Source organism: Clytia hemisphaerica, unplaced genomic scaffold (genome assembly GCF_902728285.1).
Source record: "Clytia hemisphaerica strain Z4C2 unplaced genomic scaffold, Clytia hemisphaerica genome assembly, whole genome shotgun sequence".
Lineage (NCBI taxonomy): Eukaryota > Metazoa > Cnidaria > Hydrozoa > Leptothecata > Clytiidae > Clytia > Clytia hemisphaerica.
The window spans coordinates 512,464-536,443 of record NW_027103553.1 but is presented as its reverse complement, the minus strand read 5'-3'; the positions used below and the strand labels follow the sequence as shown (position 1 = coordinate 536,443).

The 23,980-nt window shown below is 34.2% G+C and overlaps 1 protein-coding gene across 2 annotated transcripts in view; it reads left to right on the top strand.

Annotated features, from left to right (window-relative positions):
• The window catches only part of LOC136800358 (putative leucine-rich repeat-containing protein DDB_G0290503), a 58,423-nt gene extending 36,146 nt beyond the window's left edge, over positions 1 to 22,277 (top strand). The window contains exons 3-9 of one of the 2 annotated variants that reach the window (XM_067056991.1): positions 7,057 to 7,404; positions 9,412 to 9,474; positions 9,698 to 9,922; positions 10,237 to 11,271; positions 18,527 to 19,394; positions 21,196 to 21,474; positions 21,952 to 22,277. In XM_067056991.1, coding sequence (XP_066913092.1) covers positions 7,057 to 7,404; positions 9,412 to 9,474; positions 9,698 to 9,922; positions 10,237 to 11,271; positions 18,527 to 19,394; positions 21,196 to 21,474; positions 21,952 to 22,218 — 3,085 coding nt within the window. In that variant the 3' untranslated portion in view covers positions 22,219 to 22,277. Of the gene's footprint in view, positions 1 to 7,056; positions 7,405 to 8,768; positions 9,017 to 9,411; positions 9,475 to 9,697; positions 9,923 to 10,236; positions 11,272 to 18,526; positions 19,395 to 21,195; positions 21,475 to 21,951 lie in introns of those variants that run through there. The other variant, XM_067056992.1, reaches the window with a different exon arrangement.
• The last annotated feature ends 1,703 nt before the right edge of the window (positions 22,278 to 23,980 follow it).

Sequence of the window (23,980 nt, the reverse complement as noted above, 5' to 3'; positions counted from 1 at the left end):
CATTGCTTTGAAAGTGTTATTTTTAGTTAGTTTTGTTTTATTTTTTTTTTGTAACAGTCGAATTCTTACCATTTCACATATTGAATATTGTTTTTGCATTGGTTTTTCAAGACTCCGTTTTGGTATTAAAGTTCTCTTTGCCTTATAGACAGGGTATTTTTCATGTTCTTTTTGCCCTATCTGGGACCTCTAAAGATTTAGATTTTGTTCGAATTAGAGAAGAATTGAAATAACGATTTTTGCATGCGACTTTCCATCTAAAGTGACCAATGATTTAGCTCGAATCACAGAGAAATTCGAATTAGAGAGAGTTGACTTTATTCTATTTGGTTTAACCTTGCCATAGTCTAAAATTCACTTTAACAGAACATTTATATCAATTTTAGCATATTGTTGATACTTACAATGGTTCAATACTGTTAAAAGACCACTCGAAAGTGAAAGTTCTTTAGTTCAAACGCTCTCAGCTCCCAAATATACGAATTTCCGCTTGAAACAAGATCTAAAAAGTATCTTAAAAATCTCAAAATTCAATCTTTATCATGAAACATATTCAATGTTTGTCTCAAATTTAAGGAATTCTCGAAGAGTCTGGTAAAGTTAGTTGTTTGAATAATTAGATTAGTTCGTTTTTCTGTTGATAAAATTGAAAATTTGACTTTGCAGACTGCTTGTAGAAAGTTTTAAATATACTCTTAATAGACAAATAGATCAAGGCTGATTCAGAAGCGTACAGTATGGCATTCCAGTCATGATCTGGAGATTTGAGGTTCTTTCTAAGTATACGTTTTTTTCTAAAAAACATTCAAAATTTTTTAAGCCTTCGGATGTTCTAAAAGTGTTAACCTAAAGATGTTCTGAACATGTTCTTATTCTCACCATGTTTTGAGTATTTTTGTCAATTTCCGAAATCGGGTGTCTCAAAGTCTTAAAATGTTTTTGTTCTTAATATTTTGGCCATCGAAGTATGATGATTTTATATAGTTCAGGATTTGAGAATTATTTTGAGAGTATGCTAAAGTCATACAGGTAGGGTGGAAGTCTTTCAAATCTGGTACTGAAAAAAATGGGGTCATTAAATGATGGCGACAGAGAGTAGTTCGAGGGTGTTTTGAAATAATCTGGTAAGGTGCAGGTAAACGGCTGAATATTTGTAGTACATTCCTTGTGGAATAGTTCAAATTGATTCCATCTCGTATTACCTGCATGTAGACGTTTTTTTCTCAAAACAGGCATTTTTCTTACTTCATTTGAAGTGTCTGTCAAAAATACTTGAAATATTTTCGAAAAAAAAAACGTTTTCTACAGAAATTATCACGTATAGTCCAACCCATTTAATATTTGATGTTAGATTTTGATCTACTAATGAAATTAACGATATCTAGGTCAATGCTCGTGTAAACCGAAGTAGAACTTGACTCTGATCTGTCACTTCTCACCGAGATCTGTGAGATGTTGTTTTTTAGTAGCACGAAACGAATCTATCAACACTCTATCTTTTAAGGTCGTGTTTATATAACCGGGCTTCAAGATGTGAATTTCGTTCTTTCAACTTTCGCAATTTTTGAAATCTCATTTCTAAAAATATATGAATCCCTGAATTATGATAGTGTAATTAGGCCTTAACTTGAGTTCTTAATAGATTCAATTTTTTCATTTTAAGTTAAATGTTTGGTATGATTTTCCAAACAAGTGATACTACTAACTTTATAAGCAAGTGTTTAACGAAAAGGGGGTTTGGACGATTGGGTTGAAATTTGACCCTTGACAGAAAGAAATGTCAATACAAAGGCTCAATCAGAGAGCATTGATGTAGCATATTTTACATACCTTGTTCCTAACTCTCTCTCTCTCTCTCGTTTCTTTCGACGGTATTTTTGTTTAAACAAACATTGTGTAGTATCTCTTTTGAACTGGTCATCTCCGCATATGTTATTTGCTATATGTGTATTGATGGAGTAGGTTTTGATGAAAAATAATGGACCTTTAAAGTCCTCTTGTACGAGTATTCAGGTTTTTCTGTTTGTTACTGTGTCAAGTTTGACTTTTTAGTAATTTTACTATATAGCTGATATGCGCCATTGCAATGTCTTCCACGGACCCAACAGCTGATTGGTTGAAAGTGAAGTTTTGGGTCCGTGATGTAATGTCAGAAGACATTGTAGTGGTGCATATCATCATGAATAGCTGGTTGAATTCTGAGTTATTGGCATTTTTATCAAACCTCATTTTTCACTTGAGAGACGATTTACAAACCAAATGCTATCTATAGTATATTGTTTCGTCATTTGGAATGTTTTGGTCATCAACGGTTATCAATCGATAGTCTAGTTGTTAAACCAACAAATTGTTTGATAAAGATTATACACTTTTTTTTATATAAGAACATCCACAAATTTTGCAGCCTTGGGATGTTCTTAACTTTTTGAATTTTAAGGCTGAAAATGTTCTTAACTTGACTAACTCTTAACCTTTTGGCCATCAAAGCCTTATGTTCTTATATAGTTTGTTCTTATAAAAAGAACGTGTTCCATAAGAGCTGTGTCTTGGAACTCTTTAGTTTTGCCTGCTGCCATTTTCTCAAGCTCACTCTGAGCATCATAAAATGCTTCCAGTCATTCGTTTTTCTGCTTCAATTAAGTTTTTAGCTTACTTTGTTACTTTGGTAATATTAGTCATACAAATGAAAGGCTATATTCAAGCTATACTTTCTGTTTTCTTTTTCTGCAATTTTGCGAGCTCTGTCAGTATCCTTGAGTTTTGTTTTGTGTTTTGTTTCTACAGTTTTACGGTTTTACAATCTGCAATTTTGTTAGCTTTGTCAGTATTCTTGAGTTTTTTTGTTTTTTTTGTGTGTTTTGTTTCTACAGCATATTTTTTTTCATAGAATATAATTATCTTTTTATTTAAATATGATTATTTTTACATAGGACGAATAGCCATTGTAAAATATGGAAGAGCCTGAAAGACAATTAATAAATAAATAATAAAAAATATATGCTTTTTATGAGAACAAACCATATAAGAACATAACGTCGCATCAAAATAAGAAAGCCTTAAGTCCATTTTTTCAAAAATTGAGTTATGACCATACCGATGCTTAACACCCCATTTTTTATCGAATTTTTGGCTTAAATCCATCAAAAACCAACCTAAAGTGGCCTAATTTTAAGTTTTTTGAAAAATAAGAATTTTTATTTTTGAAATTTTCCCAAGTTAAGAAAGTCTTAAGTCCATTGTCATCTTAGTTGGACTTTAGGACCTTTTAGATTAAGGTTTTAGTTAAAGAGTTCAAAAAAGTTAAGAAAGTTTAAAGCAAGAAAGTCTTAAGTCCATTTTGGAGTTAAGACACTTTTTCACTGGAAATTTTTCAAATTTTCAGTTTTAATCAAGGAAATTTACATAGAAAAAAAGGTTTAAGTCCATTCTCGAAAAACATGCTATGAAGAAGCATTCATATCTCCGCAATGGTATAAGTGACAATGTTGATACTTTAGAACTTGAAAGATCTTTCTTCATTTATATTCATATCAAAAAAGCAGCTAGCTAGCCCAACATGGTCCAAAATGGCAGCCATTTCAAACCTTTAAACTTGATTTTCTCAAAACTACAAAAATGGACTTAAGGCTTTCTTATTTTGATGCGACGATAAGGCTTCGATGACCAAAATACTATGAAGAAGCTAAGAACATTTTAAGCCTTTGAGGACCAAAATACTTTGAACAAGCTATAAGGACATTTTAAGGCTTTGAGGACTCTAAAACACGCGATTTCTTAGGAAAATGAACTAAAATACTCACAATGGTGAAGATAAGAACATGTTAAGAACATTTTTAGGCTTGAAACCCAAAAAGTGAAGAACGTCCGAAGGCTTGAAAATTTTTGAATATTCTAATTCTTGCTTTTAAAATCATCGAGCATAGTCTTCTTCTGAGAATTTTGTTTTAATGAAATTCAAGAATTTTATGATGTTGTAAATGGTATTCACCAACATCCAAGAATAACTTATAAATTAATAAATTAACATTTTGATAAGGGGTTGATAATGACGTCATTATACAAAGTGAATATTTGGTTTTATATCATGTGGGGAACTTTAAAAATTATTCAAATTCTTTAAAAGTTATATTTCATTTCGTCTACAGTGACCCTTTTATTTTCGTTTAAAAGTCTGAATCATTGTTAATCGTAATGGATTTACGGGGAAACATTGCGATTGGAATGGGATTGATCTTGGTATCCTTTCTTTGGTTAGTTTCTAGGAGATTTTCGAAGGCTTTCTTGGAAAAGTTTTCTTTTGAAGTTTCTGTTAGTATCTTTGGTGTACTGAAGCTGTTGATATTTACTGTGAACTTCGTTTTATGCTTTTGACCTTTGACAAAGTTAACCAAAAATACATATATTTTGCATTTATTGTCGCTCAAGCTCATTTCTGATTTTCATTGTCCTGTCAATAATACCTAATCAATCAAATGAATACTTCTAAGAGTCATAAAAACATACGGTACTCAAGGCAAGAGAAAAAAATAAAACCTCATAAAACCGCTTCCTGGATTTCATCGCAAGAAGGAGGTTATTTTTTTCGGTATCCATTTTTCTACAAAGAGTTCAAAAAATCTGTATCTTTTGATGTGAAAGAAAATTCGTGACGCGTTTACATAATTCGTCATCATTAGAGTGTAAGTAAGGTGAAAGAAAAAGAGCGTTAAAAAAGGCTTATACCTACTACCTTGTGTTTTCTTTCTAGCTCTGTTATCTCTTTCGTTTCTAACTACTACCAAAAGTACGAAAATATTTGTTCGCTTGTCGTTTTGATTGGAAGATTTTATGGTAATAATTGGGCTGTAGCTTCTTGGCTTAGTGAGACGGCTTCGAGCTTTTAAATTCGGAGAATCATTTCAAAAAGTGTTTGGGATAATGTTAATTCTCTGACCAGTCAGTAGACAAGAATTCACTTCCAGCTCTACCCAGTGGCAATTGGTCATCGGGTTCCACATGGACCCGTAGCTCAATGGTAGAGCAAATGCCCGCGAATGGCATGGTTGTGAGTTCGAGTCTCGCCGGATCCGTTGGTTTTCCAACGGTTCTGGTGGCTGGTCAGAAAACAATATGAGAGCGACTGTATTCACCTCATTGTAATAGATAAGGGCAATATTCATGATTAATATCTATGGTCGCATGCCCAAACCTTCCGTTAGTGTAGTAGTTGGTGGATTCCAACACACTAGCAATGTGGAGATGGATTTCTCCCAATTCATCGTCTCTGACCAGTCAGTAGACAAGAATTCACTTCCAGCTCTACCCAGTGGCAATTGAGTCATCGGGTTCCACATGGACCCGTAGCTCAATGGTAGAGCAAATGCCCGCGAATGACATGGTTGTGAGTTCGAGTCTCGCCGGATCCGTTGGTTTTCCAACGGTTCTGGTGGCTGGTCAGAAAACAATATGAGAGCGACTGTATTCACCTCATGATAATGTTAATACTTTCAAAGCTCGAAGACTTTTTTAATTATGAAGAAGTTTTAATTATGTTTTCTTGGAAGTATCAGGTTGATCCAGCGTCTTTGAATTTTCTTCTTTTCTTTTATGACAAGGTTTTGTGTAGGCTGCTGGCATCCACGAACGGATTCGTGCCCCTTTTACCACCTGGTGGTTTTGTAGAGGTCTTCGATTCACATCAGACTAGGTTTTGTGAAGTGCTTTTACTGAAAACTTATTTCAGAAGAGCCATAGCATTTGGGGTTGTGTCTCGACTGTTTTTGGACCTACCTCCGGGTACCCCGGTGGAGGTTCTATAAATTAACCCATGTCCGTCCGTTCGTTCGTCCGTCCGTCTGTTACCAGCTTTTCTCAGGATTGGCTCATTAGTTTTTTCTGATTTTTTGCACAATGATGCAAAATGGCAATGCCTAGAACGTGACGGAGCCCGAATTTTGAGAAAAAAATTATTTGGGCAAATTTGGGCCAAAAACTACCTAAAAATAGGGTTTTTTGGATTTTGTGCAAAATTCTGTCATTACTTTTTTCAGATTTTTTGTACAAAGATGGAGGGCAAGATTCTCTAAAGAATGGCTGAAGTGGTTTTTCCCGGAAAATTCTTATTCGCCTTAAAAAACGGATTTTCGTATTTTGGGGAAATTCCTTTAACCAAATAAGAAAATATAGCTTTTCTCAATGTTGACTCATAATTTTTTTCTGATTTTTTGCACAATGATGCAAAATGGCAATGCCCAAAATGTGACGGAGCCAGGTTTTTAAGGAAATTTTTTTTGGGCAAATTTGGGCCAAAAACAGCTTAAAAGGTTTTTTGGGCCTGAATGGTTTAAGTGATTTTCGTATTTGGGAAAATTCCTTTTTACCATTTTACATTATTCAACACACAAGCTTTATTTTTCCATTCTGAATTTTTGTACAATTATTGTTACTTTTTTCTTATTTTCATCTGATGTTAATCATTAGGTAGGTCCATTCAGCATGTTGCTTGTTTTGATTCAAATGGTTATCTATTCAATTCTCCTTTTGGGCAAATTTGGGCTTTCTATTTTCAAGCCTATTATTTCCCTTCTTAATCCCTTATTTGGTAAGAATTCTGTTCCTGAATTCTTAAGATTCTCTCACACTTCTTATGTTAAAACATTTTGGTTTAATTTCATCAGAAATTGCACGCGCGTCCCAGAAACCTGATACAATTCCGCTTATTATTGGACTCGAAGCAATTCTCTCTCCGATTCGATTTTCAAAGGGAATTGAATTTTCATCGAATAAGGGAGCATAAATTAATACCTTATCGGGGAAAACTTCGTCGGTGAAAAGTGACGAAATTTTGGACAAGTGACGAAAATTTTCCCCGGCCTTAATGCGTTTACCAACTACCAGCAAGTGACGAATTTTTCCCCGACGAAAATTTTCACCGACGAAAATTTTCCCCGATAAGGTAGTAAAGCGTCGTTTATGAGAGTTTCTTGTTGACGGTGACTTTCATATCGAATAGTAGACATTTGAGTTAGAGAGTATCAACTGTATGCACTATTGTAACTTTCACTTTCGTTTTTACAGATGGAAAAACGTACCAAGTGATTTGCAGAGCAGGTCCTCTTCTTCCGCCTCATCTTCCATTTACGATAGCATGGCGGAGACGATGAGTGATCTATCGCAAAGTTACTATTCACTCAAACGTAATTCTATACAAACGAAAAATTTCAACAACAACGAATCGCAAAACAATATGGCGGCCACATCCAAACCGAAATACACTATCAAAACATATAATAGCAAAGGTGGAGGAGACCACTCAACAACAACGACTATTACTGCAACTACTTCACCTCGTGAACGAAGTGTTGACACTTATAATGAGCGCTCTGTAGACACACAGCCACAAGCTACACACAGGATTACTGCAAGGTAAGAAGGTTTTTTTCTGTTATCGATTTTGTACAGATTGATATTTTTTTTACATCTTCAATGTTAAATCTTGTATCCCCATATTTTTAAGCCTCAATTAAATCCCTTTCGTCACTTTGAAAAACGTATTTCGATTTATATTATATTTTCGATTGCTATGTGTAGAAAGAGGTCAACAGGCAGTAAAACAGAAAGTTAAAGATTTTAGATTTTGATGAATAGGGGATTCTAATGTTCGAAAAACTTTATCTCACGTTTCATATAGCTTGTTACCTGAAAAAGACCAATTATTAAACTTGCCATAATATGAAAGCGGTTAGCTCTTCGTGTTTTTAACAAAGAGCCACAAATATACTTTCTTCTCCTTTAAAAATTTTAATACTATAATGTCCACAACATGCATTAGTGAGGTTAAGTAAATCGTGGTAAAATCACGACGACGGATTAAAAGTGTAATAGACTAGTGAGTTTCAACCAATCAAATTTCGTATTTTGACTAGGTTATTACAATTTTTGTCCGTCGTCGTGATTATCCTGGTATTCTTAACGTCAGTATTAACTCTTTCTATTCTGTCACACTATCTCTTTTTACGAGCGTCAAGCATTCTCTACCTTTATCTAATCATACTTTTCTTTTGCTCGGTGAAAGAATTCACAAACAATCTCTTCTTCCTCGGCCCAAGACAACAATTGACGAGTTGCATAAGGTTATCCATTCACTGGAATGAATCTAGCTAAGTCAGTCACTCACCATGAATATATACGAATCTCGTTTAGTCTACCAGAAGAAAAACTGAAACCCTCGACACAAACACACACGTATCATATTGAGCAATCTCGTAATGACATTGTTTTGAAAACATACCCTCTTGTACGCTCTTACACGTTTTTTTTTTAAATAAGAACAAACTATATAAGAACATAAAAGGCTTCGATGGCCAAAATGTTAAGAACACGTTAAGAACATTTTAAGGCTTTACAGACTCTAAAATGGCCAATTTCCCAATTTCTTAAGAAAATGGACAAAAATGCTCACAAAATGGTGAAATTAAGAACATTTTTAGGCTTAATGCAGAAAAAGTTAAGAACATCCTAAGGCTTCAAAAATTTTGGATGTTCTTATAAAAGAAAACGTGTATTACATACCAATTACAAATTATCAAACACTACTAGAAATAGATTTTCAAGAGATAAAATAATATGTGTTTAAATCACAAATTCTTAGATTACATTAAAGCATATAAGGCTGATGGTTATTAAAAGTATATGTAGATAGAGGATAGGCTCGGGCAAGATTTTAATCTTCTCTATCATTTATAAATGTGTATTCGTCAAATCAAAAAAAAATTGTTTTCAAAGATTATCAAGAAAATTCGTATGGAATTTTGATTTACTTTGATTTGATAGCATTCTGTTGGTTCGTTTTTAAGCCATTTGTAAATCCAGAGGGGCTGTCTGTTTATATGTTAAGTCTTTGTAGTGATGGGTAGAATTTCGAAACAAGATTTTGCATAGAGAGATTGATTGATTGTTTAAACAAATGTTTTGTGTTTGTCTGATTTTGACTTTTTGTGGAGATGCTATGCTCTTCGTTTCAGGAGAAAACCATGTGGTATGTTTGTCTATGACTCTTGTTTTACGAGTTGAAACAACTCCACCGAAGATGATTTAGTCATCTTGGACATAATAAGTGTTTTAAGGATTTTATGAATTTTCTGAAGTTATACATCCTGGGAAAGTGGACAATGTGAATCAGCAAAAAAACATTGATTGAATTTCCTGTTTGCCTGTTTTAGCCAGCATTTGCATGGATCCAATTTCTAGCTTTGATTTTCTGCTTTTTTAAACCACCGACCGAACATTAGAATAAAACTGTATTGGACATCTGTATACTATTTAATGAAGAACGCAGCCCCGGCCAACAATATTGAGCTACAGCGTTATTTCTATAAGCAATTATTTCTAAAATCAAGTCACCACAGTAACCTTTTTCTTCGCCTTTTTCAGCCAACCGCATCGTCAAAAAGTAACAGTCAAAATGGTACCCGCTGCTTCGAGGACCAGCACAACGTATGTTTCATCATCCATTTGTCAATCTCTTTCAGAATCGCTCTATCTTAATTCTTGCAAAGCTTTTGTCTAAAAACTTACGATTTTCAAAATGTGTTAAAGAATAAATTGAAAGCATTATGTGTGTGATAATTATTGAAATACCCATATCCATGAGATATCGAGTAAGAAAACATATTATGGAGATGACGGTTAAAAAAGTACATCTGGTTTTCTTCTTTAGTGTGTACCCATCGAACACCAGTAAAGTGGCTCACACTCAACAGCGACCCGCATCCGCTGACCCGCTGAAATCTACAGGTTCAGAAAGCGGGATTGACGAGACAGATGCTGTTGAGCGGGAATCAGTGCAAAAAGTTTCCAAAGCACGCGCTATGTTTGAGAATCTTTCGTCATCAAAATTGCCTGTCGAACAATCCAAACCACAACGACCAAAGCTCAAAAGTTGGTAAGTGGGAAATGTCTTCTCTCTATTCTTATTCTCCTCTTTTCTACCAGGATAATGATTATCAGCCTTTAATACTTTTTTTGAGCTGGGTAGAAAATCCCACAAGTAAGAGGAAAGCTTCATCTAGCTCTCCTCGTTTTACCTATAGTTGCGACACTTGACTTTGTTGTTCATTGACTTTGAAAAAAAATTGTTTTATGTAATTGATTCGAAATATGATCTCCGAAGCAATATGGACTAATAAGGGGCTATTATACACACCATAACTGAAGTAATTCGAATTCGTATGTTAATTCATCTTGGCATTTTTTTAGGAACTCGGGTGGCGCATTATTAGAAGAGACGAGCACAGGCGAAAAGAAGTGGAACGTCACAAAGCGAAATGTAAGCCCTAAACCCAACAATAACAGCTCAAACGAACTGCAACCTCCCGTACATAAACATTCACGTTCATTACCTATCGAAATTGCTGGACAAGACTTCGCAGCTGCTTATGCAGCTTATAGACAAGCTGCTATTACCGCGACATCTACAAATGATACGGAACGGCCTAAATCCGCTTTCGTATACACGGAACCGGAAAGAGACAATGTTCCAGCTGTCCCGCAACGTTATTCACAATCGGACATGTTGAAAAATTATAACCGCTCCCGAGCCTCGCACGGACACTTAGATTTTCCATTAGATGTTAATAGTCGGACAAGCAAATCAACGGAAGACTTAATAAGTAGTAATGATGCCAAGCGCGCTAGCTCAACAACACCACCGGCTGTTAAAACAGGTTCGGCCAACGAACTACGGCAAGCAGCAAATAAATACCATAAAGAACTATATAAAAATTACCCTAAATTCAGACATTCGATATCAGGTAAAGAAGCGGCAGTTCCGAAATACCCACGCCGTCTTTCCGAAGATTCTTTCTCGCGTGGTGAACCATTACGGGCTACTATCGCGACTACACACGTCACAAATAACTCGCGTACACCGCGCTCACTCTCAGCGGACGGACCACTAGCGTTCAATTTAGGCGGTGAAAACTCGATGATGTCTCGTTTGTTACAAGGTCAACAAAACGCTGCTGCAACACTTATGAAAATCGATGAAGAAGCTAAACGCAATCAACAAATACAACAACAACAACAGTCAAACGATACAAATAATAACAGTAATAATTCACCGGTTTTAATACGTAGTAATTCAGTTGGTGGAGCTAATATGTACTATCATAGACGCCAAATGGAGCCAGAACCATCAGCGCAAGTTCTACCACATGTTGAACAAGAATTTGAAACACTACACATCGAGGATAGGAAAGAAAGGAATACACCTTCACCCTCAATAAATACAACGTAAGTTTTTTTATTTATTCCTTTTCTTCACTCTGTGTAATTCTGTACTAGATATTACATGCCTTTTTTTGTTTGTGGGACAAGCGGGTAGGGGCGTTTATTAGGTACCTGAGAGTACAATTTTCCGTTCGTAATCAAACCCCTGCTATTTGGTAGTCATTATATATTGTAATAAGGATCTTTTGTTTGATTTGCTTAAGATAACATTCTTTCTTTTCACTAAGATACATTATTATTATTATTAAGGATTTGATGGATAAGAATTTAAATGTGCCTCTCATTTGAAAAGCCCTTACGATAATCTCTTCAAGTTTTCGTTGATGTTAAAAGTTATGCTTATTCAGGAAAAAGGACCTTTGAGGCTTTTGAAGGTGTTGAACATACAGCTGAAAGAGTGAATTTTGTTGTAATATCTGTATAATAAACTAATACTTTTTGTAAAGTTTTTTTTATTCTTTGTGAAAATCATCGGAGAAGGATTGGAAGGATTTTTGGGAAGATTTCTTTATTTGAGATTGTATGCATCGTGTTTGTCAGAGGCTAATAACTTTGCATACAACAATTGAATGATTCTGATGATATGATGTTTGAGGGAGAAATTTTCTTCCTCTTTCCCTTCTCTCCAATGTCTTGTGTTTTTTCTTGGTTTATCTTTCTTTCTTCTCTTGCTTTGGTTTCACAATTATTTGGCTGCCGCTGTGTGTTGATATGAAGATTTGTATTTTCACATTCTTTGGATGGAGTTAGATGGATTCTTTACTTTTCCAAACTATTGGGTAATCTTTTCACTTTCAGACGGCTGCTAGCGTTTGCCCTGTGAATCCATGACGGTATGTACTACACGCTTTTTTTATAAGAATGGTGTAAATCCATTTCATCATGGATATTCTTAACTTTTTTGGGAGAATCATCCTAAAATATTCTTAGAGCATTCTTAGGTTAGGATCCTAATTCAGACTAGATTTAACATTCAGTACATACGTCTCAAGCATAAAATGCCATTTTTGTGAAAAGAGTGAGCCTTACTTGGGGGTAATAACAATTTATAATTGAAAATTATCTAACAATGGCATTCTTAGCATTATTCTTAATTTTTTGGCCATTTCCATCATGGACATTCTTATAAAGTGTATTCTTATAAAAAAAAGCGTGTAGATATCCTTGGCCTTTCTCGCCAGGACTTTAAACTGCCTTTCAAGAGAGTTTTGGCCCTGCTGGTTTTGAAGGATAGAAATAAAAGCAGTTTTTTTCATTTTATTCCGTATGTTAGTTTGTGTATGTTACAGAGCCATATGAATTAATCATATTTTGGTTTTTAAAGGGGTTGTCCTTTGAGGTTGATTGTTGAAAAATAACAGTCCAAATGGAAATCAGTTTTTGATGATAGAAAATATTTTCATTAAATTTGTCCTGCTGGTCATGCTAAGTTTATGTTTATTGTGTGAAATTTTGTGACGTAAAAATTATAACCAGCTTTAGAGGGAAACGAGATGACATTTTGCTTTCGTTTTGATTTTAAATTTTTCAATTCAAGTGCTGTTCTTAGCCAAGTGCAAATGCACTCAGCATTTTATCCAACTCCTTTATAGAAAATGTTTCGTCATTGGTGTTTGTACCTTCTAACAAACCTTGCAAAGAAAGTATCACCCAGACTGCTCATATTTTGAGACATTGATTAATTTGAATCTGACTTGCTTCCTTTTTAGATACGGGGGAGTTGGTATGTATCGTATTTCGACCGATTATTAAAAAAAAATCAATATTCTTATGTAATGCCTGAGGATTAAAATAGTTTACCGGTTACGGATTTTTAAATTTAGCTCTTTCCTAAGCGGTTAAACTGAACAAAGTTCGTATAGTCTGAACGACCGACATTGATTTCAAAGTGGTAGTCTATGTCGTGAGTATTGGTCACGTCAGTTTCTAAATTTAAGACCATTATTTTTTATCAACAAAAAGAGCTAATTATTTTTTTACATGTAAAATGGAGGTCTCGTCTGAATATTTTTATTATAAGAAACTTGAAAGGTTTATTTTGTATTAGCCATGTCGTTTTTTTCGCAAGCGAAACTTTTAGATCAATCGCAAATTTGATATTGTATGCAATGGTCAACAGTTTTCAATAGCTTTGGGTTGTTGATGTTCTTATATTCAGGGCAAAATTGAACTTTAGTATACTCCACTCTAACCTCATGATTGCTTTTGACATTCCAGGCTCAGCTCTTATTCTTAAAGTGTTCTTATTCTATAGATTATTTTTTTAGCCTCATTATTCTTATAAAAAAGAGTGAATTGTATGATGATCAAATTTGTTTGAAAAGTTTGTTTGTTTTTTATTGCTTTTGATCAAATGTAAAAATTGACAGCACTATGATATTACTTTCTATCTATTTTTTCAATCCAATCTATCAAAAACTTTATACACCCAATATAGTTTGGTCATTTTTTTTGTCATCTAAGTCTCATGACACAATGCAAAGCTGTTCGGTTGTTGAAAAGGTATCAGAAATTCAATCATCATCAATTATTGGTGTAGAACGTCCAAGAGCTGTTGTTATTTAAAAAATATATATATAGTTGAGTCTCCATAACTCGAACATGCACGGGGAACACAAATTTGTTCGAGTTAATGAAATTTCGAGTTATGAAGTAAGGTTTTATAAGGCATAGTTAATTGAAAGGACCATAAAACGTGTTCGATTTAAGGAAACATTTAAATCAAAGATTCGAGTTAAAGAGACTCCGCTGTAATAATTTAGTTTCTTTGATGATTTTTCATTTTTTTGGAGGAAGGTTTTCATATTTGAACTTCCGTATCATTAAAGAAAGAATGTAATACACGTTTATTTTTTTCATAAGAACATCCAACATTTTTGAAGCCTTAAGATGTTCTTAACTTATTGGATTTTAAACCTAAAGACGTTCTTAACATGTTCTTATTTTCTCCATTTTGTGTTTTTGAGTCTGCAAAGCCTTAAAATGTTCTTAACTTGTTCTTATCATTTTTCCCATCGAAGCGTTATGTTCTTATATAGTTTGTTCTTATAAAATAAAAAAACGTGTATGATGGCATTATTTAAAAAAAACAGCAGCAAAGATTCAAAAAAATTTTTTCATCATAATATATCGCCTCTCATCAACTTGTTATTAACCACAGGAAATTATAGCTACGTAGTTACCTTGTATTCCTTTTCAATCTTAATTTGTCAACTTGTCACATTCATAGAGAAAAGAAAAGAAAAGAAAAGAAAAGAGAGAAAAGTTATTTTTCTTATGGTGTAGAATGTTGCTGTTGATCTGTTGTGTGAGGTAGAAGACGCATTTTCTTTAGGTTTTCTACATTCCAAAAAAAATTGGTTTGGATTTAATACAGAGATCTAGCTTTCATCATATCTTGTATCTAATCAACTATCTGAAATCCGATAATCCAGCCACTGAATCCGAAACGGGTTTATCGGGATGTTGTTTTATATGCAACGAATCCCAGCGTAAGTTCTTTTCATTTTTTATTTCCTTTCTATTTTTATGTTATGCTCATAACATAATACTGTCATCATAGCAATAAAAAAGGAGAAATCACAGATACTATTTTAGAGTTGACCTGACAATAAGGTGGAATTCTTTGCACTCTGTTTCCTGTTTTGCTGCTCTCATCCCGGCTGGCACACGACGTCTATCTAAGGTCTATAACGTCCATATAACGTCATATGAATGTTGAAAAGACATAAAGTGGGATATCTCGAGTATCCATACCTCCATTTTTTAGCTTGCTATCTGTTTCGACTCTGTAACTCCATGTTTAATCCCTTGTTGTTGACAAGAAAAATTCTGATATTTTTATAGTTTGTGATTTAGAGTTGGAAAGATATTTCTGAGTGTAAAGTGGGAAATCGTCTTTCAACTGTGATAGGTGGAATATCTTATATTACCCATTGCATATATACAATGTAAAAACTTTTCCTCGGCTACACAAATTATTTCAAACGTTTTCGAAAAATAGTTTTGAAATTATTTTTTAGAAGGCAGTGATTCGAGGTAATCTAATAATTTCTCACGAGTACCAGATTGAAACAATTTAAAAATCAGAATTGATTTCTTTACTAAATTGATCTATACTTGAGACATGGAAGAAAAAAAAGTTTCAATAGAGTAAGTAGATTGAAAATTAATTGCACAGTCGGAGCAAGCAGAAAAATTGATATCGATATTTAAATTGATATTCTGTACCATATTATTTAGCAGTAGGAAATAGAAAAATTTCTTGTCGACGGAGGGAGAAAATGTAAAATTTGCTTTTGAAGTAATTTTAGTCGTAAGGTTATGATAATCAAATTAAACATGTCAACTACATAGTTTTTTTTTTTTTAACAACAAATTTATTTTTCGACAAAAATATGTCAGTTTTTTTATTTGTTTATTCCTGAAGTAGTAGTATTATGATATTTTGTTTTCAATAAGTTTTGCTCGGTTCGGTTTTTTTGGGTTAGTTTCCAGGGTTTGTACTGCATCAATGTAATATGATGTTTTATCTCGTCTCAACATTCTTCGTTATGTAGACTTTCCTCTCTTACTAAATTTAAATATACTTGTTTATATCTTTCCAACCACCTTTTCTATTCATTATATTTTCAAACTCTCAAACTGTCTTCACTATGAACAATTCTCAGTGAAATTTTGAAAATATTTTGAAATAGTGTGTTGAAATGTTGTGGTCTCGAATATCTTTCGAGTTTCGACCTTTAATTATTCTTAATTATGTTTTGACTTCGCTTTGTCATAATAATCAGTCAATCGGTCATTTCATATGGAATATTTTCTTCGTTACAAAATATATTTGTAAATTTGTAAGTTCTGATGTATACACTCTTTTTTATAGGAACGATCTTGTGAGTGAGGTCGAATATATAGTTTTTAATAAGAAGCAAAAAAGCTTCTGGTTATTTTGTTTGTCATTAAGGAACAATCTTGTAAGAACAATGAGGCTCAAAATAGCCGAAAAATAAAAAGGGATTGAGGCTCAAAGTGCCAAAAAATAAATAAAAAAGCGCCTCTCACTTTTTCTTATAAAAAAGATAGATGTCAATTTGTTGAAGTAAACTCCAAATGCACCAAACAAAGACTAAGACACAATTTTGCTTCATTTTTGAAACATAGGATAAAGTCGATCCTTCTTTATTCACCAGCGTTGACGTGCTGATGTGCTGATTTTACAAAGTCAACAAATGCAAAATTAATATCTTTAACTTTACCCTTTCTAAACTGATAATGTTTCATAAATAAATAAATAAATACAGATTTCAATTAAGATTTCAGTCTCCAATACTTTCAGGATCTTAGCTCGTATATCACTATCATCTTCTTGAAGTCGATTTGACGGGCTTTACGTGAAACCCTTTTCCTGATTCTCAAATTGACCTCTATTGAATCCTCTTATATATCAAAGTCTTTTTCCAATCTATACTTCTTAACATGTTTGACATATTTTTATTCGATTATAATTTGATATTTTAACTCGACCAAAAGATCATCTTTTCCAATCCTATTTTCAAATTATGGAATCTTTTCAGACTAGCTCTATTTTTCTGTCAACTTTAACTGTATACAATAGCTCTTTTTTTACATTTAGCTTTTTATCTTTATCGATAGTTTTGAAAAAAGATGATTTTATAAAAGCCCGTTATCATTTGCTACTGGCGATGCTTCAAGTTGAACAGGGTTATACTGCGAATTCCTTTTCCAGGTATATTTTGAGCTTGGGGGTTTGCTTTTTTGTTCAACTACGTTTTTTTTGAAAAAAAAGGTGATATGCTCTGTTTTGGTAGGGCTGCTTGATTTATAGCCTGACTTGCATTTTTGACATTGTGGTGAAACCTAGACTTTGTCTACGGTAGATTGCTGGAAGATGATTGTTTATTTTACATGGAAGTTCGTGCAGAATAATAAGCAAGCTGTCTTCGTGCGTGTTTCAACTGAAGAATGATTTCCGCCTGAAGAATTGATTGTCCAATTGTTTTATTTAATTTGCTATGGTGATTATCGTACACAATATCTTAACATAGATCTCTTGTTTCCTTATCCCTTTTTAATTTCTTATTCTCTTTGTTAAAATTTTCGATGCTAAATATGGAAAGCAAAATGACCTTAATTTGCGTTTTGATTTACGTATAATGATATTATCCCGAACCTTTTCCGTTGCCAAGGAATTATTGGTTTTGTACGTTGCACAGATTTTGTTTTTCGCTGGATGATTTTCATAGAGTATATTCTTTTGTGAGCAATCTCAAAATTGTGATCAAAGTTCGTGCTCTCTTTTCCAATGGTCTTGACTTAATTGGTTGGAATTTAAACTCAACAAGGACCTTCGCAATGTCTAAAGTAACCCCCCTCACCAATACCAAAGGATAATTGATTACGTACGCTGTACAGATTTTGTTTTCGATTTTTGGATTGATTTTCTGCCAGATTCACCCATCTCTAAATAACAATCAAATGACTGGCAGTTATTTTAGTGGATACCTTTGTCACACATAAAGTTCTAAATCAGGACCTTCTCTCTCAAAGATCTAACTCGAATCTTTATCTCAAAATTCTTGCTAAATTGATGTACTCGGTGTATGCCCGGGTAGAGCTGACTCTTCCTTGGATCGATTGGCCTATCTTACAGTAGACAGTTGAATTGCAGGTTTTATTGATTGTTTTGGAATTTATTTACCAATTTATTATGATCGATGCATGGTAAATCAATCTTGCTATTTATTGTTTTGACTGTATCACTTTCTTAGTAAATTAACTTAAATTTTCTTAAGTTGAGTTTGGAATGTTAATCTCTTAGTGGGCTCACGTCGGGTGGTAGAAAATATCTCGAAAATCATATTAAAAAGTCAAAATTTGATGTTTGTTTTTCGGAAACTATTTTGGATTTGCTCTGGAACTGTTTGTTGTTAAATATTGTGATTGGTCATTTTCAATTTCCCAGGGAGTTTAACCAAAGCATTGCGAAAACAATGAATCTTTAAAACTCACCAACATTGATGTAGCCCTATCTGATTCTTTAATGTTAACAGAGATCACTACCTTGAGAAAGTTTTTTTATCATTTCATCATGAATGACAATTTCATCAATAGTTTTAAACATTAATCGTGACAGCCTCGGGTCTTTCGTGGGTGTCTCTTTATAGCTAAAGCGTTACATCATAGACGAAGTTATAAACGCAAATCTTTAACATTAACACTGTTTTCTATTTCTTTTAAACAGGGGAAACAGTGATACACTGGACGACAATCGAACGACGCCCGTCAAAGTGACAACATCCGCTCATTCATCGCCCCAACAGCACGCTATCACGCCCACGACCAGCAACAATAATTCAGCGGATAATTCTTTCGATACGGGTTTTGAACCAGCTCAATATGCCGACATCGATGCGACGAACGAGAACATATTACTAGCCTCGTCTCGTAGAACGCCAGATTTAGACAGTCAAAAACCAATGGCTGTGACACCTGAACTAACACATTTGCAAAATTACATGCATAGTAAAGACTCTAGTACAGATAGTGCTGTTTACGTTACGCCAAAGGATCACGTTAACCATCATGTGACTGCATACAGTGGCGAAAGTACGGGTAGCTTGAACGACGATTTCGAAAATCACAACTCTTTGCAATTAGATTCAAATCAGCATACAGAAGAGAACAATTTTAACACTTTGATTTCTCATGATGAAGCATTACACGAAAATGAAGTCGAAAAGGAAAAAGAGAAGCCGCAACGTACAATAAATCGTAAAAAGAAAGACTCGGGACCGATCAGTAGAAATAGTTCTTGCGTAAGCACAGACTCAACTACAAGCACGGCTACCGTAGACTCCGGAATTGTTGTAAGGCTCGATTCCAGTCCCCGAGACAGCCCGATTTCGAGTAGTCAGTATTATAGTAATAAAGACTTATCCACGTCACGTGAAACTTTAGATGATGACGTCAGAGCTTTGGAAGAAAGCGAGAAAAATAATGCAACTGCTCATTGCTATGGCGACGATGATTCCATTTTACCCAATGACGGTCTACAAGAAGAAAGTCTCCCTTCAACACCGACCAGCATTGATGATCTCGACAACGAAAAGGTAGTTATCTTCTTATGAATTTCCTCTTATGTTTAAGGCTCTTCCCTCTTAGACGGATTTCCGTCTCAGCCATTTTAAAGATGGCATTCCCGTCTCTAAATTCAACAAGCTCTGAGGCGACTTTGTTATCTGTTGTGAATTCCTATTCTGTTAACTCTCTCAAATCGATCTTCAAAAGACAAAGAACTTTCTTCGGATTATAGAAAGATTTTTATTTCGAAGAGTATTTTGTATGACTTTTCATGGCAATCTTTTACTTCGAATTACAGAAAGATTCGAATAAAAGAGGTTCGAATTAGAGAGAGAGTTGACTGTATTTCATCATTCCTGTCAACCTGGAAAGAAAGACGTCAAATTTTAATCTTTAATGATAAAATCATTGTATTCATGATATGCACCATTGCAATGTCTTCTGACATTACATCACGGACCCAATAGCTGATCGGTTGTAAGTGACGTAAAATCACTTAATACGTCACTTTCAATAAATCAACTGTTTGGTCCGTGTAAGACATTGCGATGGTGCATATCATCATGAATTGACGAGACATTTGACATTTCAACGTCAATCCTATCTGGTAAACACAACTCAGTCTCCTCAAGCTTTACTGGTTGATTAGTGTATTTTGTTTTTTTTCTTCAAAAATGTTTAGTTTGTCTCTTGGCGCGTCTCGTTTGCGGTTTCACTTGTTGGCGTTTGGTGGTTAGCGTTAATTACGTTTGTGCTATTACGACATAGGATGGTCGTTGGCATCAGATTATTATACTCTAATTGAGCAATTTTAGTTCCGTTTCGTTCTACGTAAGAGTTTGAAACAGGGTTTTCAGAATCGCATACACGTCACTGAGAATAAGAATAAGGCCTTTGCGTTCTCAACAATCAATTAAATACCAAATAATTATATCTTTTGGTATTATGATCAGATTTTGTGGTTACTCAATTTTGCAATATTTCAGATGGAGGTTTCATTGGCTTAGTTACAGGAAAATAAATTTCAGGATTTCAAGTAAAAGATGTTTTTTATGTCATGTTCTGGAAAGCGAACTGATTGGGCTCAATTAAATTTCTCAAATTTTTAACTTTTTTAAATTTTAGCAGACATTCCGGGGGTATTACGGATGAATGATATGTTTTTAATTTCGAAAATTCTACGAGTTTAAAACCTTTGACAAATGAACATCATGGCATGAGATATGTATTTTTCGTCAACAAGTTTCGCAGTTCGAAACCTTACTCACTCTCTCATGAGCGTCATAAGCCAATGACCTCACAACAAACTACACACGAGCCTAGCGCGAAAAAAATGATATAGATTTTCGTATGTAGTGTCATAATGCTGGCATGAGGTACACAGTCGTTTACAAAGCCAATTGAAACCTATATCTTTTTTTTAAGACATCATGTTTTTGTTATAATCCTATATTTATCTTAATTGTTAATTCGGTTCAATACCACACTCTATTAGTTGTTTATGCCTTTATCATCCATCATCGTGTTTTGGTTTGTTTCTAAAAAAAGTTGTTTTTATGACTATAGAAACAACAGAACCGTTAGGTGTATGACACATGAACTGCAGTTTTCACATCTTACTGTTTTAAGTGTATATCTTCTTTCGACCGTTGATAAGATATATTCATTTAAATAAGACTTGTAAAATTACCGAGAAAGGGTATATAGTTTTGCAAAGAGTTGAGATCATTTCATGAAATTTGTTTACTCGGTTGAAAATAAATACTCGAACGACCGAATTTATTTAGAATTGTTTTATGAACTTTTGTTTTTATTTTCGTCATGTTTCAGAGCAAATTGATTGACAGTATGCGAGAAAAGATCAACGAGTTACGCGACCAGGAGCAAGAAATTGCTGAAGAAATCAAAATGAACGAGGAACTCGGCAAAAAGGTACTCGGCATGGTCGAATCTAAAGCAACTCAAAGCGAATTTTCAAAATACGAGTTGTTTATTGGCGAGTTGAACAAGATTGTAGCTTTATTGTTATCTTTAACTCAACGTTTGCATCGATACGAGATGATGTTACAAGATTTGGACATGACTAATGAAAGTGATAAACTGAAAAAGGTATAACTGATGCTCTTTTTTATATCTTTCCAGATCTTTCCCTAGTTATGGTAAACTTTTGGTACAGAAAGAAACTTTACTTTTTTACATTTTCAAAGCACAAATGCACGTTTTTTTAGTAGAACATCAAAAATTCCTTCGGATGTTCTTAACTTTTTGAGTTGTTTTCCCAAAGATGTTTTTGAAATGTTTTTATTTTCACCATTTTGTGAGTATTTTTGTTCGATTTCCTAAGAAATCGGGTGTTTTAGAGTCTGCTAAGCCTTAATATATTTTGGCCTTCAAAGCCTTATGTTCTTACATAGTTTGTCCTCGTTAAAAAGGTAATTTACGGTTGGAAATACCGTATATATTTGAGAAGAATGATCTGGGCTAAAGATTTTTGAAAATGCTAATAATCTTTTAAGTGTTAGCCAAAATTTAATTATTACAGAAGTGTTTTATCCTTATGTTAATGACCCTTTTTTCATTATTTAGGATGGTCTCATCTCGAAGATCGACAAATTAAAAAGCCAACACGAAGAAGCGTGTTATTTACGCGATGTAAACGACAAACGTGGCGATAACGTGTCTAATTTCCTCGCTAAATATTGTGACGAGGAAGAATTTTCCGATTTTCAATACTACGTTGACATGAAATCACAACTCGCTCTCATGCAATCTGAAATCCGTGAGAAAGTCAAACTGGGCGAAGAACGTTTGAAAGCTCTTGAACAAACCGGATCGGATTGGGGTATCGGTTAATATTGGATTACTTTTCATCGGAATTGGTTTTATTTGTGAAAAAAAAATTGAAAATGTGAGAGTAGTGTATGTGTTTTTTGGACCTACCCCGGTGGGGTAGAGGTCCTATAAATTAACCGATGTCCGTCCGTCCGTCCGTTCGTTCGTCCGTCCGTCTGTTACCAGCTTTTCTCAGGATTGGCTCATTAGTTTTTTCTGATTTTTGGCACAATGATGTAAAATGGTAATGCCCAAAATGTGACGGAGCCCGATTTTCGAAAAAAAATCATTTCCGGCCGAAAATGCCGGAAATATGCCGGAAAAACCGGTTTTTTGGCATTTTCTCGAGATTTCATCATTAGTTTTTTCAGATTTTTTGCACAAAGATGCGTATTAGCAATGCCTAAAACATGGCAGAGTCCGATTTTTGAGAAAAATTCTTTTCCGGCCGAAAATGCCGGAAATATGGGCCGGAAACGCCGTTTTTTTTGCAGATTTTCATCGGACTTTTTTTCCTTATTTTCGTTGTTTTTTCTCAAAAACATTATTAATAGCAAGTCCACGATCAAGCATGGTTCAATTGTCGATAAAACTGATTTTTGAGGCCGGAACTTTCTAAAAATCGCCGGAACAGCCGGAAAAACGGTATTTCTTGAATTTCTCGAGCTGTACTTTAATATTTTTTATGAAATTTTGCACACTGATGTAAAATGACAATACCTAAAAAAGGAGCCCCGATTTTCTAAAAACATTTTTTTTCCGGCCGAAAGTGCCGGAAATATGCCGGAAAAACTGGTTTTTTGGCATTTTCTCGAGATTTTATCATTAGTTTTTTTCTGATTTTTTGCTCTAAGATACGTATTAATATTGCCCAAAACATGGCTGAGTTCGATTTTTGAGAAATTTTTTTTTCCGGTTGAAAATGCCGGAAATCGCCGTTTTTGCAGATTTTCATTAGATTTTTTCCTTGTATTTCTATGTTTTTGACACAAAAACATTATTGATAACAATGCTCACCATCAAGCATGATGCAATTGTCCATAAAACTGATTTTTGCGACCAGAACTTTCTATTAATTTTTTCCCTACAACCCTTCCCTCTCCCCTTATCAACAATCAATGATGAATTTATTGCGTTGTGCATTTTCGCTAAACGCTATGTTTTCTGACTGATTTTTTTTCATTTTTCTCCTTGCATTGCTATCTAACTTTCATCATCAGGTAGGTCCATTCAGCATATAGCTTGTTTCGTTTGTTGTATATAGTTTTAAATAACTCTAATTAGATATATTAAAGTATGTCTACTCATGCTTTGTATAATGATAATGAATTTCAAAACCCTAGTTTCCGATTCCCCAATTTTTAGGATAAATGGGGTCTGGTAACTATAGCTGTAAATAGGCAAAACTACTAACCAGATTTTGTCTTGCTCCTCTTGGTAGAGATATCTCAGGGTATTTCTCTCGCATATGTAAATGGACTTGTCATTATTTCAAAATTTCAAGTCCGACTGATTTTCCTTCGATACATAACACAGTTTGTTTAAGGAAATTTAAGACAAGGAAAGCATTGTATGGTTATAATATGAAACCTGCAAATGTCTTTCAGAATGGCTCTTTTAGTAACACCTTCCATTCCTTCATTCCCCTACCATGGTGTATATGTATTTTTTTAATGATAAATACTTCATCTTCCCTTATTAAAAAGGGTCTCCCCCTCTTAACACACCTGATCCACTCTTTTCGGATTCGGGTTGACCTGGGCTGAGTGACGTCTAAATATCT